Source organism: Amblyomma mixtum, chromosome 5 (assembly GCF_055824585.1).
Source record: "Amblyomma mixtum isolate Tamu chromosome 5, ASM5582458v1, whole genome shotgun sequence".
NCBI classification, from domain to species: domain Eukaryota; kingdom Metazoa; phylum Arthropoda; class Arachnida; order Ixodida; family Ixodidae; genus Amblyomma; species Amblyomma mixtum.
In genome coordinates, this window is record NC_143016.1 from 63,396,323 (window position 1) to 63,413,689 (window position 17,367).

At 47.5% G+C, this 17,367-nt stretch overlaps 1 protein-coding gene across 9 annotated transcripts in view; it reads left to right on the forward strand.

Annotated features, from left to right (window-relative positions):
- The first annotated feature begins 793 nt into the window (after positions 1 to 793).
- Positions 794 to 17,367, forward strand: part of Nhe3 (Na[+]/H[+] hydrogen exchanger 3) — a 60,255-nt gene continuing 43,681 nt past the window's right edge. For all 9 annotated transcript variants that reach the window (XR_016283034.1, XR_016283035.1, XM_089544745.1 and 6 more), the window contains exons 1-3: positions 794 to 1,273; positions 10,776 to 11,005; positions 12,757 to 12,834. Coding sequence is in view for 7 of the 9 variants with exons in the window: in XM_089544745.1 (XP_089400871.1) it covers positions 1,027 to 1,273; positions 10,776 to 11,005; positions 12,757 to 12,834 (555 nt within the window). In the remaining 2 variants the exon portion in view is untranslated. The remainder of the gene's footprint in view (positions 1,274 to 10,775; positions 11,006 to 12,756; positions 12,835 to 17,367) is intronic.

A 17,367-nucleotide genomic window follows, 5' to 3' on the forward strand; every position in this document is an offset into this window, starting at 1 on the left:
GACTTAGCACAATTCAAACTTGCTGAGGTTGGCGCTCACTATTTGAAAATTGTTTCCCGCCGCAGAACACATTAGGAGATATTGGAATTTCACACAATAAAAGGGACACTCAATACGTCGCACAAGTCCAAATACAACGTGACGGCGCCTTTGATGGGCGCGATAATCGTCTACGCGCACAGCACCCTCCACATTAAGCGCTCATATTACCGTGCATGCGTCGCTTCGCCCACTTGACACGCCCAGGCGAGAGCTGAGGGTCGTGTTTAGAAAAGGTTAACTCCACCAATATCGAATACAATCGTATAACGCTTAGATATTTCAAACATGCCTACGAAAACATTGGTAAATGTACTGAGCCGTTCTCTACACCAACACCGAAACCAGAATCACGATCGCGCCTCGGTTTCTCCGCAACTTCTCCAGTGGTAGCAGAAGACATCGCCATGCAATGGCGACATTTAGCAAATCGCGCCAGTTGATTATTGTTCAAGCAAGTTTTCCACTAACCTGGTATGTAATGGATGAATTCAGCAGCTTCGACAACGCTTCGAAGAAGTTTCAAAGCGCAAACATTCAGCAGTTGTTACTTCCCATGCAATCGACTACAAATTTGGGCATGGGCCATAAAGCTACTCCGCAGCAAATGTTATAAAGTTAAGTAATAAAATAAAACTTAACGCCTAAAATTGTTATTATTTTTTGTTTTTTTTAGGTTATTTTGGTTATTTATTTTAGAAGTACAAATGAATTATAAGTTTTTGTGCGGAGCTGCACACATATGATCGCGCTCCAGCCATGGGTGGTTGCGTGGGGAAGTATTCCATTCGTCATTGATCTGTTGTTGCAACGCGTCGGTGCCGCTGGAAGAATGCGGTCGGTGCTCCGCCGCAGTGAAACGAAGAACGCTGTGGAAAATTGGAGTGAGCAAGTGTCGGGCTGATTTTAACAGGATCGCTCAACCTTCTGTGATAGCGTCAAAATTTGTCAACGGGCTATTCCGCCGCCGCAAAGTAAAACACAAACATGGCCGTCAGCGAGCAGAAAATATGCACGCTCGTCGCAGCGTTTGTGGCCTTTCTGGTGGCCGTGTGTCGAGCTAGCGCTCCGATGGACGTCAAAATGGACGAGAAGGCTCACAGCATTCACAGGGTTGACACAGTGAACATCTTGGTCTACACTTTTCTGCTCATCCTGACGGTGTGCATCATTTGGCTCTTCAAACGACGCCGAGCCCGGTTTCTCCACGAAACCGGACTAGCCATCATATTTGGTAAGTGTTTTCGCCACTGCGTGTATTTTGCGACAGCGTTGTTTTCTTACAAGTGGGCGGCCCAGTACGCGGTGCTCCTGCTTATTAATTAGTGGTCTCGGCGCAACCTATGAATTGCAGAGTTCCTGGTCGATCACGTTCGTGGTTGCACCAGAAACCTGTTGACGTAGAAATCGCGCGTCCGTTTTTAGTTTGTTTTCAGGCTCTGTGTGCTTTGCTGCTTGGACCACGCATTCTTGTCTTTCTAGTGCTGCCCGAATCGCGTCCTGATATCTGCCCCCCGAACTTGAGACTCAAGATAAACGAGCTGCGTGCGTCGCAACTGTGCCGGTCTGTACGCCCTGCACCGAAAAGCGCGCGGCATTTGCTCTTTTCCATATCAAGCGCTTGTCTCGCCGGCTTTCCTACGCCCGCTCCCAGGCAGTGCACAGAAAATTCGCACGCCCCTCGGTGTTTGCGCCCTCGTAAGGTCGCGGTGTCATCTGCGACGAACTGGGATCATCAACCCGTGCCGGTATATTGTAGCTAATTGTAGCTGGTTGTAAAACGGAGGAAGCGGAAAAACTGCACGCGCGCTTCTGGTGCTTTAGCCGTCGGCTTCAGTGAACCCCTTGCGGCGCTGAATCAGCAGCTGGCGGCTTTCAGCACCGCCTCCTTGACTTGTAAGCCGGGGCGATGAAGCCGGCAAGAAGCCTGTCAGTCGGCAACGGGCCGCGTTGCGTCGAAGTCAAATCCGGGGCCGGGCTCGCCTCGCGGATGTGTGGAGCAAAGGGCACAGGATGTATGCGCATATTACACGGGTGTAAACTCGCACGGACGCCTTGGCAGGTTGCTGCCTCGATATACAGTTATCCGTACGGTGTCGTTTACATGCGGGCCCAAGCATTGTCTACGACGGTGCTTATTATGACTGCATTCAAAATGTGCATACATAATGAACTGTTCACCGTTGTGTAGTCAATATGTAACGCATTATTTTACACTAATCAGCTTTTCTAGGTATAGAAGCTGCGTGTGCAAACGAGGTGATGGATATGGACCACTACACTCTGCACAATACAACTGCACCTATTGGTTGTTTGAAATTGCCTGTAGTTACTGTACGCAGTTGAATGTCTATCAGAAATACATACTGGGTCACTGTTAGGCACTGTGACTCTTAGTGCCTGTTCGGCTCCAGGTTCAAAATTTGACTTTTTGTTGGGAAATTTAAGCTTGAAGTTGATCTTTGGGTGCTTTTATTTGAACCCCGCATCTTTCCTTGTGGTTGCAGACACTTACAAAGATGACACTTTATTTGTGAAGGCTTCTGATTGGCACGAGGATGTGACACATTTTTGAATCTGTCCACACAACTCAACGAAAACAGCGCAGCTCTAAGGGAACACATGGAATTATGATATGCTTTTTGCACAGGTGTCTTGTTATGACTGTTTCTTGACTCGCACAGCTCAAGATTCTGTTTAGTGGATTAGTTTGGTGGCATTTTATGGTCTGGATATGTTATTGTGTTTTATTGATGTGGCTTAAAAACGCCCATTGGATACTGAGCCATTAGTTTTGTGTTTGAAGAAATCAAGCTTGTTATCGCTGGGCACAATAATAGGACATGTACAGTATGTTTTGCACTCCCCAACAGCCACCATTGGAGATATCTTTGGCAAAGAGATGTCTAGCTTTCCACGCATTTGTACAGCCAACTGAGGGGGCAAACTATGTCATGCCAACGTTTCGTCGGAACTCGTTTTGAATGCCACAGATGCAGCAAGTATAGGAAGCATAGGAAGAGTGATGCCGATATGCTGAAATATCCACCTTTGCTTTTTACACCTTTAAAGGGGCTGCGAAACACTGCTTGGGGGGATACCGGCTATACTTCAGGTGGATTCTTTGTCACACAGATGCTGACTTAAAAAGAATTACAGGAATCGATGCATAGGAACGGGAGTTATTCAATGAAGAAATTTCAAAATACAAGCAAACAAAACGCTGCCCTCAACTCGATTTTGGCAGGTCTTCCCACTCCTATTTCGCTCTCCCAATGACTGCACCTGGCGCAACCAATCAAAACAGCCTGCCAGAGCACATCACGGAAGTAAAAATTCTAGTACACTCTAGCGGAAGTTTGCACTCCATGGTTGCCTGCTCTCTGTCACTCGTTCTTGCTGAGACTGGCAGCATCGTTTCCATGCCAGAGCCCCTGGTGGTGTATTTTTATTTTACTTGCTTTGCAGGGCTTTTATCTAAGATGAACAAGTTGTTTTTTTGATCTAATATAAAGCACTGACAGGTGACAAAATGTGTCTCTATTTATTCACACAATTTGCAGTATATTTACTGTTTGTCCAATCATCAAGCTCGCGCCAGGTGATGTCATATCCGCTGCTAAAACCTGCTACTGTGTGGGGACACCATCAGAGCCATGAATTTGTTTTTGGGAGTACATTAAAATATTAAAAAACGGAATATACGCAGTGTTACCGACGCTTATAGCACCATTGTAACTCACTGTATGCGATCAACAGGCAAAACAGTCAACTAAGGTTGTGTTTCTGGACCCCTTTAATATCTTGGGGTCAGTCTAGAGTTTGCCCTTTGCTAATACCTTAGATCTAGTAGCTTGCCGATCTTCTGGCGTATGAATATTTTACTGGTGTGACCCTTTTCTTTATGTTGCAGAAGGCACCGTGAACAGGAACTCTTCCTTATATCAATGTTAATTGGAAGCTTGTTTCATTCGCAAGTTGGTGTAGTAGACTGATTTTTGAAATACGATTAAACTGAAAGTGCTTACAGTAGTGAAGAAATATGTCAGGCCTTCATGCACCCTGTAACTGTGGCAAAAATGAAATGTAATAGCTCTTGAAGTTAAATATTTATTATCAGTGGTGCAAAGCTCAATTCCATATTTTTCACCAATTAAATTTTGTGGCTGACAAAAGTTTGGCAGAAATTGAATTGATGCCACTAATCTAATTTTCCCTCTTTTGCTTCTAGCAGCTCCATTAACTGTCACCCTAATTATATATGTAAGAATTAGCTAAAATTTGCTGTTGTTTGAACCAGTGTGCTAGTGAGTTTTTTTTTTAGCTGCAAGCATCGTTATGACTGCCTGAAGTCTCATTTAGAGAACAGTGTTTTTTTATCACATATAAGAAAAGCAACGCACTGGCCCGGTAGAACAGCTGATTGAGCAAGTTGTCCAGTCAGCATTTCGGGGTTGTGCAAGTGATGCAGTAGTAGTCTCTTGTCTGAGAAGTGGTCTGCTCTGATAGTGCTAACGTATTAAGTCTTCAGTGTTGGCTTCGGTTAGAATTTTGATTTGGGGCTTTTTCTCCATTATGAATTAAATGTAAAATGACATGAAAGGCAGAGACAAGTGAACGACACACATGAAAAAACGGGCATTGACTACCAACTTGTTATGTTTCTAAAATCAAGCCAGCTTAAAGAGTGTAGAATGTAAGGACCGTTTTGTATTTAAGCCGGCTTGCTTCTGAGGATCTTCCCCGCAGGGAGGCGTCTGCAGCATGCAGACGTTGGTGAGTGGCGACACCACGGGGTTAACCCGAGCATCCGCAGGGACATCCCCTCAGGGGGATGATGGTGAACAATGCGTCACCACGGACCCGAGCATCCGCGCTTAGCCGTGCGTGGCATCGCCGTGTCCGGGGAAAAGGGGATCCTGGTGGTTGAGCCGATGCCGAGCGTTTGGACCCTTAAGGCCCCTCGGCGGAGGCAACACACCACTTTGGCCCCAGCTTCCTGTAGACGGCACCTCCGGCCTGACCCGACCGGGGGAAATCGGCAGTCGCCTTTTCCTGTCCTCCCCTCTACCTTTCACTTTCCTATTTCCTTTCTTACAACTTTCCTGTATCCTCCTCTCTTCTTTGTTTTTTCCTTTTTCCTGGCGGCGAGGGTTAACCGTGTGTGACCAACTACCCTTATAGTTAGGTTATAGTTAAGGTGTACAGCTGGCGTGGGCAGGACTTTCTTTCAAGTACCTGTCGCGTCCCCTTGTTGGACTCCATGGTGGGTGGCTGGCACCATGACCGAAAAACTACATTTTTTTATGGCTCCCCCCCTTTCAAAACTTGATCGCTGTCTCAAGAGAGGGCGGACCGAAGCAGATGACTTTTTCCAGAAAAGAAAAGTATCCTTTCCAAAATTTCATGTCATTCACAGTAAAGCAGAAGAAACACAAGCAAGGATAATATCCCCATTCCAAGTCTCAAAACGCTTGACGGATGCCTTAGGCCTTGGCTACAAGGTGTCAAAAATGGCCAGTGGCGACTTACTTCTTGAACTGCGCAACAGCATACAACACTCAAAAGTTGCAACAATTGTATCCATTGGGGACATCCCTGTCTCTGTGACCCCACATCGGTCTCTGAATACTGTACGAGGCGTCATCTCTGAAATAGATTTTGTCCACCTTTCTGAAAAGGAAATGCTCGAAGGACTTACTGACCAAGAAGTTATAGACGTCCACCGGATCAAGATCCGGAAGGATGGCAAAGAAGTGGACACCAAACACCTGATCTTGACATTCAACATGAGCACATTGCCCGAATCCATTGAAGTAGGCTACCTGAAAATAAATGTAAGACCGTATATTCCCAACCCACGCAGATGTTTCAACTGCCAGAGATTTGGCCACGGCTCCCAGAGTTGTCGCGGCCGCAAAACTTGCGCAAAATGCTCTTCGAAGGACCACCAATCCGAAGAATGTGTTGCTAACCTACGGTGTGCAAACTGTGATGGCGACCATGCTGCCTACTCCAGGGCTTGTCCGTCCTGGAAAAAAGAGAAAGAAATCATTACTCTCAAGACTACGCAAAACATTTCTTTCAAAGAAGCAAGAAGGCAATACTCTCAAACAAACAAATTCACCTTCACTGCAAAAACAAACTTCGCCGATGTGGTGCGTGGGCGCGGCGCACCACACCAGGCTTCGGCACCTGTCCAGGCCACACGTAGTGAGCCTGTGGCGGGGCCATCCGCGCCGTCTGGTGGAGTAGCTCACGCTACTCCGCCTACCCCAAAGGAGGGGACGCAGACCCCCGGGTCGGCGGGCCCAAAGACCTCTTCCCACAGGTCGAGGTCAAATTCGAAAATCAATGTGCCTCCTGCACGGTCGTCCAGTGCCTCCGCAGAGGCGATGGACACGACCCCGGGCAGCCCCTCGCCGTCCACGTCGGACGGTCGGCGGAGCTCCCTGGATCGGTCAAAAAGAGACAGGCCCCGAGTCACGGGGCCATAAACAACTTGATCTAGTTTTTTCAATCAGTACAAACACAAAACTACGATGGCTTTCATAATACAATGGAACTGTAGAGGAATGTTGAGGAACTACAGTGATATAACTCATATTCTAGGGTCAGTGATGCCTCTAGCCCTATGTCTCCAGGAGACCAATCTTGGTCCACAACATTCAAATATCTTAAAACATTACATAACTTTTAGGCGTGATCGCGAACATGCAAATAGACTCTCGGGAGGCGTCGCAATCATCATCCAAAGCGGCGTCCCGGCTCAAGAAATCAAACTGAAAACAAAACTTGAGGCGGTTGCGGTTAGCGTCATCAGCTACAAAACCATTACAATATGTTCTGTATATCTTCCCCCACACATCACATTAACATGCCAAGATCTAGAAGGCCTGATCGATGAACTGCCGGAGCCATTCCTGGTAGTTGGCGATTTTAACGCTCACTCTCCGTTTTGGGGAAGCGAACGCTGTGACTCTAGAGGCCAAACAATCGAAGATTTTATACTTTCGAATAATGTCTGTCTTTTAAATACGGGAAAAGCCACATATTGCTGTCCAAGCACAGCAAAAATGAGCTCTCTCGATTTAGCTTTCGCATCACCATTACTTTTTAACGATTTTAAATGGGATGTTTTAAATGACCCCATGGGCAGCGATCACTTACCTACCATCATCAGGCTCTCATCGTCGACTCCAATCATCCCCACAAGGCCACGGCGCTGGAAAATTCAGCTCGCCGACTGGTCACTTTTTACAAAAAAGTGCCACTCTGGAAAAGGAATTTTGTGACGACCTTAGCACAGATGAAATTAATGAGAAGTTTACTGAATGCATAATATCGGCCGCAACACTCGCTATACCACAAACAACAGGACTTGCACAAAAGAAACACAAAGTGTGGTGGACAAAAGAATGCACATTAGCAAAAAAACAACAAAAGAAAGCCTGGAGCGCTCTGCGTCGATATTCCACTGCAGAGAACCTACTCACCTTTAAGAAGGCAAAAGCCAGAGCGCGGTATGTGCGAAGAAATGCAGAGAAAACCTCTTGGCAGAAATATGTCTCCTCAATAAATAGTTCAATAACATCAAAGAAAATGTGGGAAAAAGTTCGTAAATTTACTGGTGACCATACCCCTTTCACACTTCCTCTCTTGACGGCACCCGGGACACAAACATCTTTAGAAGAACAGGCCAACATACTGGGCGAGCATTTTGCTGAGATCTCAAGCTCATCCAACTACACAAACACATTTCAGAAACACAAATCAATAGCTGAAAAACAAAAATTTCCATCTGGAGCAGGTGTACATGAGGATTATAACCATGCCTCTCACACTACAAGAATTAAATAAAGTATTATCTTCTGGAAAAAAGACAGCACCAGGACCAGACAACGTGCATTACGCTATGCTTGCACATCTCTCCGAGGCTGCTGTAGAGGCACTGTTAAAATTCTTTAATAAAATCTGGATAACTGGAAATATACCTGACGAGTGGAAAAAAGCAGTCATAATACCTTTTCTCAAACCCGGAAAACCACCAACAAGTCCTAGCAGTTACAGACCAATAGCCCTCACCAGCTGCATTGCTAAATCTTTCGAAAGTGTAATAAACATTAGACTAACCTTCGTACTTGAATCTCGGCAACTACTAGATAAACACCAATGTGGGTTTAAGAAAACATGCTCCACCACAGATCATCTTGTCCGCCTAGAAAACACCATCCGGGAGGCGTTCATCCACAAGCAGCACTGTATTGGGGTCTTCTTCGACTTGGAGAAGGCCTACGATACTACGTGGAAGTTCGGCATCCTCCGTGACCTAGCAGAGCTAGGTATCCGCGGCAGGATGTTGAACTGCTTGAACGAATTCCTGGCTAACCGCACATTCCGAGTCCGCCTAGGAGCAACTCTCTCCATGACTTTCACCCAAGAGAACGGCGTACCCCAGGGGTGCATTCTAAGCACGACACTCTTCATAGTAAAAATGAATTCCTTAGCCAAAGTAATACCCAAGTCCATAATGTATTCAGTCTATGTAGATGACCTACAAATAGCATGCACGTCCTCTAGCATATCAACCTGTGAGAGACAAATACAAATCACACTAAATAAACTAGGTGCTTGGGCAGACATAAATGGGTTTAAATTTTCTCCTCAAAAAACAGTAGCTGTTCTTTTTTCATTGCGACGAGGCCTACAGGTCGATCCCAGTCTATACTTGAATCACACTGCGCTACCAATTAAACTAGAACACAAATTTTTAGGCGTAACTTTTGACAAGAAACTCACATTTCTACCACATATTAACAACCTTAAAAAGAAAGCTTCTCAAGCCCTCAATATCTTAAAAGTTCTCTCACGGAAGCGGTGGGGGTCCGATAGAGCAAGCCTTTTACAAATATATCGCTCTCTGGTGCGCTCCAAGCTGGACTACGGGTGCATAGTATATGGTTCGGCAAGAGCATCCTACTTAAAAAGATTAGACCCCATTCATAATCTTGGTCTGCGCCTATCATCTGGAGCATACAGAACATACCAGTAGTTAGCCTTTACGTTGAAACTAATGAAGCCGCTCTTGAGGATCGAAGAATCGCCCTTACATGCTCATATGTCTTAAAAATCCGTTCTCTTCCGAAACATCTCTGCCATCCAGTTGTCACCAAGTGCCCATCTAAAAGATTATTCATCAACAAACCACATTCTATCAGACCATTACTATTGCGCTTTGAAGACAAATGTGAAGAGCTAACAGTACTAGATGCCCTACCGAATATTGCACAAAGGAATGAATATTTACCACCATGGTACAGCCTGCCTTCAGTATGTGACCTCACAATGACACATTTAGATAAAAAGCAAACGCCAAATGAGTACATATTACAGGAATTCTTTGCACTACAAGAAAAGTATGACACTTACATTGAATTTTATACCGATGGCTCAAAAACAGAAAATCACGTTGGAAGTGCAGTAATCCAAGGAAAAAACAAACAGATAATGCGACTACCAGAATGCGCATCGGTTTTTACTGCTGAGTGTTATGCCATCTTTGTAGCTGTGGAAAAAATAGTAAGAGAGAATATCAAAAATAGCATCATTTACACCGATTCCCTGAGTACGCTCAAAGCACTGCACTCCAGAAATGCTGCTGAACCCATAATAGGTAACATCATACATAACATTGTTAAAATCACAAAACAAAAACGTAACATTAAATTCTGCTGGGTTCCTAGCCATGTTGGAATCGTAGGTAATGAAAAAGCAGATGTATGCGCTGCACAAGCCCGGAATGGCCAAATAAAACAAGTGAGCATACCGCACAGGGATTGCTTAAAGTTTATCAACAGTAAACTCAGAAATAAGTGGCAGGCCGCATGGCAAGATCACGTAAACAACAAATTACATTCTGTGAAACCAATTTTAGGGGAATGGCAATCATGTAGGCATCAAGAACGTTTTACCGAAGTTATTTTATGTCGGCTCCGCATTGGACACACCCACCTCACGCACAACTTTCTGCTAGCCAAACAAAACAAACCTCTCTGTGAAATGTGTGGTGCTGAACTCACAGTGAACCACATTTTAATTTCATGCATAAAATTAGAAGAACTAAGAAAGAAATATTTCACAACATTTTACAGGGAAAGCATCCCATTACACCCCATGCTACTCTTAGGTGATCGAGCACTGGCTGACATTTCATGTATTTTTAGGTTTCTCAAGGAAGCCAACGTTTTAAACAAACTCTAACTATTTTTAAAAAGCTTCACCATTAACAAAAACTCTAACCTTGAGGTTGGCGCAGCATAGCCTCAGTTGCTTTTGCGCCATAAAAATCAATATAACTAACTAACTTGCTTCTGAGGATCAAAATTTGCTGGTAGTCGGCACTCGTTTGTCTTATCACTTGTCTTCATCTTTTGTATTGTTTTATATCTTTGGTACTGCTATAATTTTATTAGCTACATCAGCATGATTTTGCATGCTTTTCATTGGCCTTCTCCTTGCAGGGCTTTGTTTTCTTTTCTTGTGGTTCTGCTTGTGCACACAGCAGTGGGTAGTGTCAAGCATCTCTTCATGGCTTCAGAGTGTCGTTACGCTTTCATCCAGGCCTTATTGTATGTGTAATGTATGGGTGTTCTCACTGGCAAGCTGGCGACAGTGGCTTTGCTCTCGTTTGTCTAGTTGCCTTTGTAGAATCTGATGTTTAATTTTATTGATTGCAGGACTCATAGTAGGAGCAATAGTGCGGTATGCAAGCGAGGAGACTGAAATGTCGCACGTGCGTGTGCTGCCCGTGCAAGGCAGTAACTACAGCGATGCCGTCCCACCAGACAATGTGTTTGTTCTTCTGGAGGTAGCCAAGACTGATCTGGGGCGCAAGGAGAACAGGACCTATGCTTATACCTTTCAAGGCGAGGTCACTGATGTCGAAAGCAAGAAACTAAACCAAAAAGTGAGTGCGACTGCAATATGCTCATTGTGCCGACTCTGCATGGAAGCAAGTGCTGTGGTGTTTGAAAATGTTAGTTTCAACTGCCAGAAAGACTCTTCTTGTCTCTGCTCTCTTTTGTAGAAACTAGAGGAATGTGGGGTGATTAAACCAACAAGAGTAATATGTATTCATTGGTTACTGCTAGTGTGCAGTGGTTATTGATTGTTTGTCAGTGGCAGTTGTGCAGGATGTTTACTTGCCAGACTTCGAAATCATAATTTTTGTGCATTGCTTAAGTGTGCATTGCTTAAGGTTGCGAAACCACATTGTTTTTTGTTTTTTTTTCGAGAGTAAGGAAACAAAATCTGTCAGGACTTTTTATGTGGCCATATATGTGGAAGAACAGGGACTCCTGTGTCTATCTGCTCTGTATAGCTGCTGCTAACTCCTGTCATTAGTTTTGTTTGTTTGTCTTATTAAAAAGTGGTCATTTTATGAGCATCTTGAGTGTTAGACACTGAGTTGATACGGGCTTGCATTGGTAACAAGCGGCACCATATGCGGATGATGTATAGTGCGATGTGAAGGACTGTTATGAGGCTTTACAGTTACTGTAGAGCCCTTTTAAGGTGAATGTGATGGGACCCCGCAAATCCGTTTACTTTATCTGTAAATCAGCTTAAAGGGATTGCCTGAAAATTGAGGTCTCTAAGAGCATGCATGAACCATTTGGGAAATGAGGGACTGCACAATGTAAAAATAAGTTCCTCAAGAAAATGTAAAGTTACTTGAAAAGAGAATACTAGTAATATTCTCTGCAGCACCTGCTTGGTTTGTGCAATATCTGTAGCTTTCAGTCTTTGTCCCAACGAGGACTGTTCACAACCTTCATGCTACAAAACAGAAAGCTGTTATTGTGTTTTGTGTTTGAAGAATGGAATGGACCTAATAACATTTCACATATGCTAGGCCACCTGTAGCGCACCACTGCTCTTTCCAAGCTGTGTGACCTGGCTGTCTGCCTGCACAGATGGGTTCAGTTTGGGTCTTTTTTTTTATGCTTCCATGGTTGCTATTGCATGGCCTTTCCTTGTGTGTTGCACTACGATGACAAAAACAAATAAGCTGCCTAGTACTGTAGAATGCCAGTCAGTATGACACTGTAAGAGTTGGCATTGACCATTTTGCATATTTTTTTACCTGATCTTTACATTGGATCTGTGAAACTAAACAGAAGTCCCTGAACTCTTCAAATTAACAAGGTTTTTGCTGAAGGGAGTCCATTGTAGTCTGTGTAAGTAACATTTGTGTAATGTAACATTTCAGTTGCAGAAGTAAGCTGTAGAACTGAACTATTGTAATGGTAAATATGTGAAGCTGTGTATGACTTTGGTGTGACTTGAACACTTTTCGGCATTATTTGTTAGCATCAGCCAGTAGCTACCTACAATACTTTGGAAAATCAACATGCAAATAGAGTGGTGCATTTTTGTGCTGGTTCTCTTAACCATTATCATTGCATGGAGTCATCTGTGGTGCAAGATGAGTAGTTGGTTTTTCACTTGTAGTCTTGTTAGCCATTTGGGCATTACAAGACAAGTATGTTAGATGGTGTAGTTGTGGTTTCTACTTTGTTACAGAGACATGGATTTTATGTCTTCAATTTTGGCTCAACGTTTCTAGCTTCTGAGTACCTGCGTATTTTAAATTTTTGCTTTATATTGAGCACTACACGGTATTTGATGATTACTTGCTCATTTTCTCTGTTGCAGGCAACGTTTGATCCAGAGATATTTTTCAACATTATCCTTCCACCTATTATATTTAATGCTGGCTACAGCTTGAAGAGGGTAAGTACCGGTTTTCAAGTGTTTGTTGGGTTCCTGTAATGTAAAAAATGTTTTAGGGTAGGTGTAGTGTCTTGATATTGTCACGGGCGCCGGTAGAACGTTCTGTCCCTGGCGAGCACACTGGGCGGAGCACAGCCGGCCGACCCTAGCACCGAGCAGAAGAGGACGAAGTCCGGCGCGCGACAAAGGTCGAAGACAAACCGCACGGGGGCGCTGGTAGAGTGTGGCATTGCCCCTCCCCTCTGGAAAGGCATCGACTCGATGGCTGAGATTGAGGGGGAGCCACGGGTGTGCGTGAACCGAGGCCCGGGCGCGGAACGTGGGGAGAGTTGTTCTAGCGGGCATGGTATGGCTTGAGTCTTGCGACGTGCACAATTTCGGATGTCGGCGGACGTCTTGAAGAACGAACACTCCCTTGCGGGAGCACTTCATACGTAACGTCGCTGAGTTTGCGGAGTACCTCGTAGGGACCGAAGTAACGGCGCAAAAGCTTCTCGGAGCGACCGCGCTGACGGATGGGGCTCCAAACCCACACTTGATCTCCAGGCTGGAAAATGACTTCGCGATGACGAAGGTTATAGCGGTGAGCATCGACTTCCTGCCGCACGCGGGTTCGTTGCCGAGCCAGCCGGCGGGCAGCTTCTGCATGGCGAACGAATGCATCAGCGTCGGCAACGGATGGGTGCGCAATATCGGGCAACAACATCGTGTCCAACATAGTCACGACTTCATGACCGTGTACCAAACGAAATGGCGTGAACCCCGTCGTCTCTTGAAGGGCAGTGTTGTAGGCAAACGTGACGTACGGAAGTATTGCGTCCCAGTTCTTGTGGTCATCGTCGACGTACATAGAAATCATATCAGCGATAGTCTTATTGAGGCGCTCGGTTAGGCCGTTGGTTTGAGGATGGTAAGCTGTGGTCTTACGATGACTTGTGCCACTGAGCCGCATAACTTCCTGAGTAAGCGTAGACGTGAACGCTGTGCCTCGGTCAGTTAAAACAACAGAAGGGGCGCCATGGCGGAGGACTATGCTGATGATGAAAAAGTCAGCAATTTCAGCAGCAGTACCGCGGGGAAGGGCTTTCGTCTCACAATACCGGGTGAGGTAGTCGGTTGCAACCACAATATACCGGTTACCCAATGATGACGTGGGAAATGGGCCCAGTAAGTCCATGCCGACTTGGTGGAAAGGAATTCTCGGCAGAGCAATGGGTTGGAGCAAGCCAGCCGGCTTGAAAGGTGGTTTCTTCCGACGTTGACACTCGCGGCAAGTGCGCACATAACGCTTGACAGCCGCAGAAAGCCTGGGCCAGTAATAACGGTGACGAACTCGTGCCATCGTTCGAGAAAATCCGAGGTGGCCGGAAGGAAGCTCGTCGTGGCACGCCTGCAAAACGTCAGTGCGGAGCGCCGATGGAACCACGAGCAGGTAACCAGAGTCCGTCGGGCCGTAATTTCGTTTGTAGAGGACGCCATCTCGCAAGCAAAACGACGACAAGCCACGCGCGAATAGACGAGGTGGTAACGAGGCGGTTCCCTCGAGATAATCGATGAGTGGGCGCAATTCCGTGTCGTCTCTCTGTTGTTGAGCGAGGGCGGACGTGGTCAGAGCACCAATAAATAGAGGGTCATCTTCGAGGTCATCAGAGCTGGACGGGATAGGAGCACGGGACAAGCAGTCTGCATCGCTGTGTTTGTTGCCCGACTTGTAGACAACTGTAACGTCAAATTCTTGCAAGCGAAGGCTCCAACGAGCTAGCCGGCCCGAGGGGTCTTTAAGATTCGCGAGCCAACACAGTGAGTGGTGGTCACTCACGACCCGAAACGGGCGACCATACAAGTAGGGCCGGAACTTCGTTATCGCCCACACAACAGCTAGGCACTCCTTTTCAGTGGTTGAGTAATTTGCCTCGGACCGTGACAGCGTGCGGCTGCCGTACGCAATCACGCGTTCAACACCATCTTGCCACTGGACGAGGACTGCACCGAGGCCAATGTTGCTGGCATCGGTGTGAAGTTCCGTGTCCGCCTCCTCGTCAAAATGGGCAAGAATGGGCGTTGTTTGTAGGCGTTCGCGGAGCTTTTCGAAGGCGTCCTGCTGTTCCTGTGCCCAGACGAAAGGCTGATCGTCTTTTGTCAGCCGTGTGAGAGGCTCAGCCAGCCTGGAGAAGTCTTGCACGAAGCGTCTGTAATATGCGCAGAGGCCAAGAAACCGGCGCACAGCTCGCTTATCAGTGGGAGTCGGGAACGCAGCTACAGCGGCCGTCTTGTCAGGGTCGGGGCTGACGCCCTCAGGTGTCACAACATGGCCCAAAAACTTCAGCCGTTGGTAGGCGAAGTGGCATTTTTCGGGTTTTAGAGACAGACCGGCTGATCGGATTGCCGTCAATACTGCACTCAAGCGTTTGAGATGTTCTTCGTAGGTCGCAGCGAAAATAACCACATCATCAAGATAGACAAGACACGACTGCCATTTGAGGCCAACCAGGACAGTGTCCATCATTCTTTGAAAGGTGGCAGGAGCGGTACACAGGCCAAAGGGGAGCACCTTGAACTCGTACAAACCGTCGGGGGTTATGAACGCGGTCTTTTCACGGTCACGTTCATCGACTTCGATCTGCCAGTACCCACTGCGTAGATCAAGAGAGGAAAAGTAGCGGGCATGACGCAGGCGATCGAATGAGTCATCAATTCGGGGCAACGGATAAACGTCCTTTTTAGTAATCTTGTTGAGGCGACGATAGTCGACACAGAATCGGAGAGTGCCATCCTTCTTGGCGACCAGCACAACGGGCGAAGCCCACGGGCTTGTTGACGGCTGGATAACCTCGTCGCGGAGCATTTCCTCAACCTGCCTCCGAATCACCTCCCTTTCTTTCGCAGACACTCGATAGGGGTGGTGTTGTATAGGCCTCTCGCCTTCATCAACTACAATGCGGTGTTTAGCGACCGATGTTTGCCGAACTTTAGAAGTGGTCGCAAAGCAGTCACGAAAAGAGTCGAGGATCATGAGGAGGCGGTGTTTCTGATCGGCGGTTAGGTCGGGGTTCACGTCAGTCAGAACGGGGGCGTCAGACGTCAATTCATGGGTATCGTTGAGGGTCAAGGCGCAGTGGGAGACTGAGTCACTAATTTCATCGAAATAGGCTATGGCTGTTGCTTGCGGCAAGTGGCGGTATTCGGCGCTAAAGTTGGTAACAAAAAGCTGCGTTCGCATTCCGCGGAGGGAAGCAACACCACGCGCAACGCAGACTTGTTGACTCAACAGTAACGACAGGTTACCTTCCGCAATCCCGTGGGGCGTGCGTGGGTTGGAGCATTCCACCGTAATAAACAAACTGGAGCGTGGTGGTAGCGTGACATTGTCATCACACACGCGAAAAACAGGCCTGTCGGGCTCGCTTCTGCCGGCTGTGGCACACTGAGGTGAGAACGTCACGACAAGTTCGCGGAGGTTGATTATCGCACCGTGTTCTTGAAGAAAATCAAACCCGAGGATGAGGTCCTTCGAGCAATGAGCCAACACAGCGAAGCAGGCAATGAAGGTTACACCGCGAATCTCCATTCTAGCGGTGCAGACGCCAAGCGGTGTCACCAGATGGCCTCCAGCTGTCCGGATGTGCGTTCCAGGCCAAGGTGTCAGGACTTTCCTCAGGACAGTCGCCAGACCACGACTCATGACGGAGAAGTCGGCGCCGGTATCTACGAGAGCAGTCACGCGGCGGCCATCAACGATGATCGGGATTTCAGCCGAAGCTTGGTCACCTTCGGAAAAACGCTGTGTGGGGGTGGTCGGACTTGGGGATCGTTCTCGTGGTCGAGTTGGTGCGTCAAGCGGAGACGTCTCTGGGCGTCGAAAGGTCGTAGCGGCGTGAGGTCGGAGGTCGGGTGGCATGCTAACGTCGGTGAGCGGAGGATGTTCGTCATTATGTCCAGTGACGGCGGCCCTACCTCCGGGGGTCGCCGTACTCAGTTTTCCCGGCGCGGGCTGGAGGACTGCCGGACGTAGGACTGGCGGGCTGGTGAAGACATCCGTCGAGGTGACGGTGACCTGGACTGACGTTGGGCAGTGGGTGCAGGTGGGACGTTGGCCGCTAGGTACTGATCGATTTCGCGGGGTCGTTCACCATAGCGTGGCAGGGGTGCGTCTGGCGAAAAGCCGCGCAGGCCAATCCGGCGGTACGGGCAGTGACGACGGATGTGGCCTGCTTCGCCGCAGTGGAAGCACAAGGGCCTGTTGTTCGGCGTGCGCCACATGTTTGCCTTCGTGACGGGTGGGCGGTCGTCTGGCAGCGCTGCCGTATACGGGAATCGGCGGGACGGCGCGGTAGGGGCAGGAGAGTAGAACGCCGGCGGTGGTGGCGCAGTACTTCGCAATGCCTCGCTGTATGTCATCACATAGGGCGCTGGCGGTTGGGGAGGCGGAATGGGCTGCACCGTGCGGCGTATCTCGTCACGGACAGCATCCGAGATGGCGGTCACACTAGGAGGCTGCTCCACAGAGCGAAGCTTCTGCAGCTCTTCGCGCAC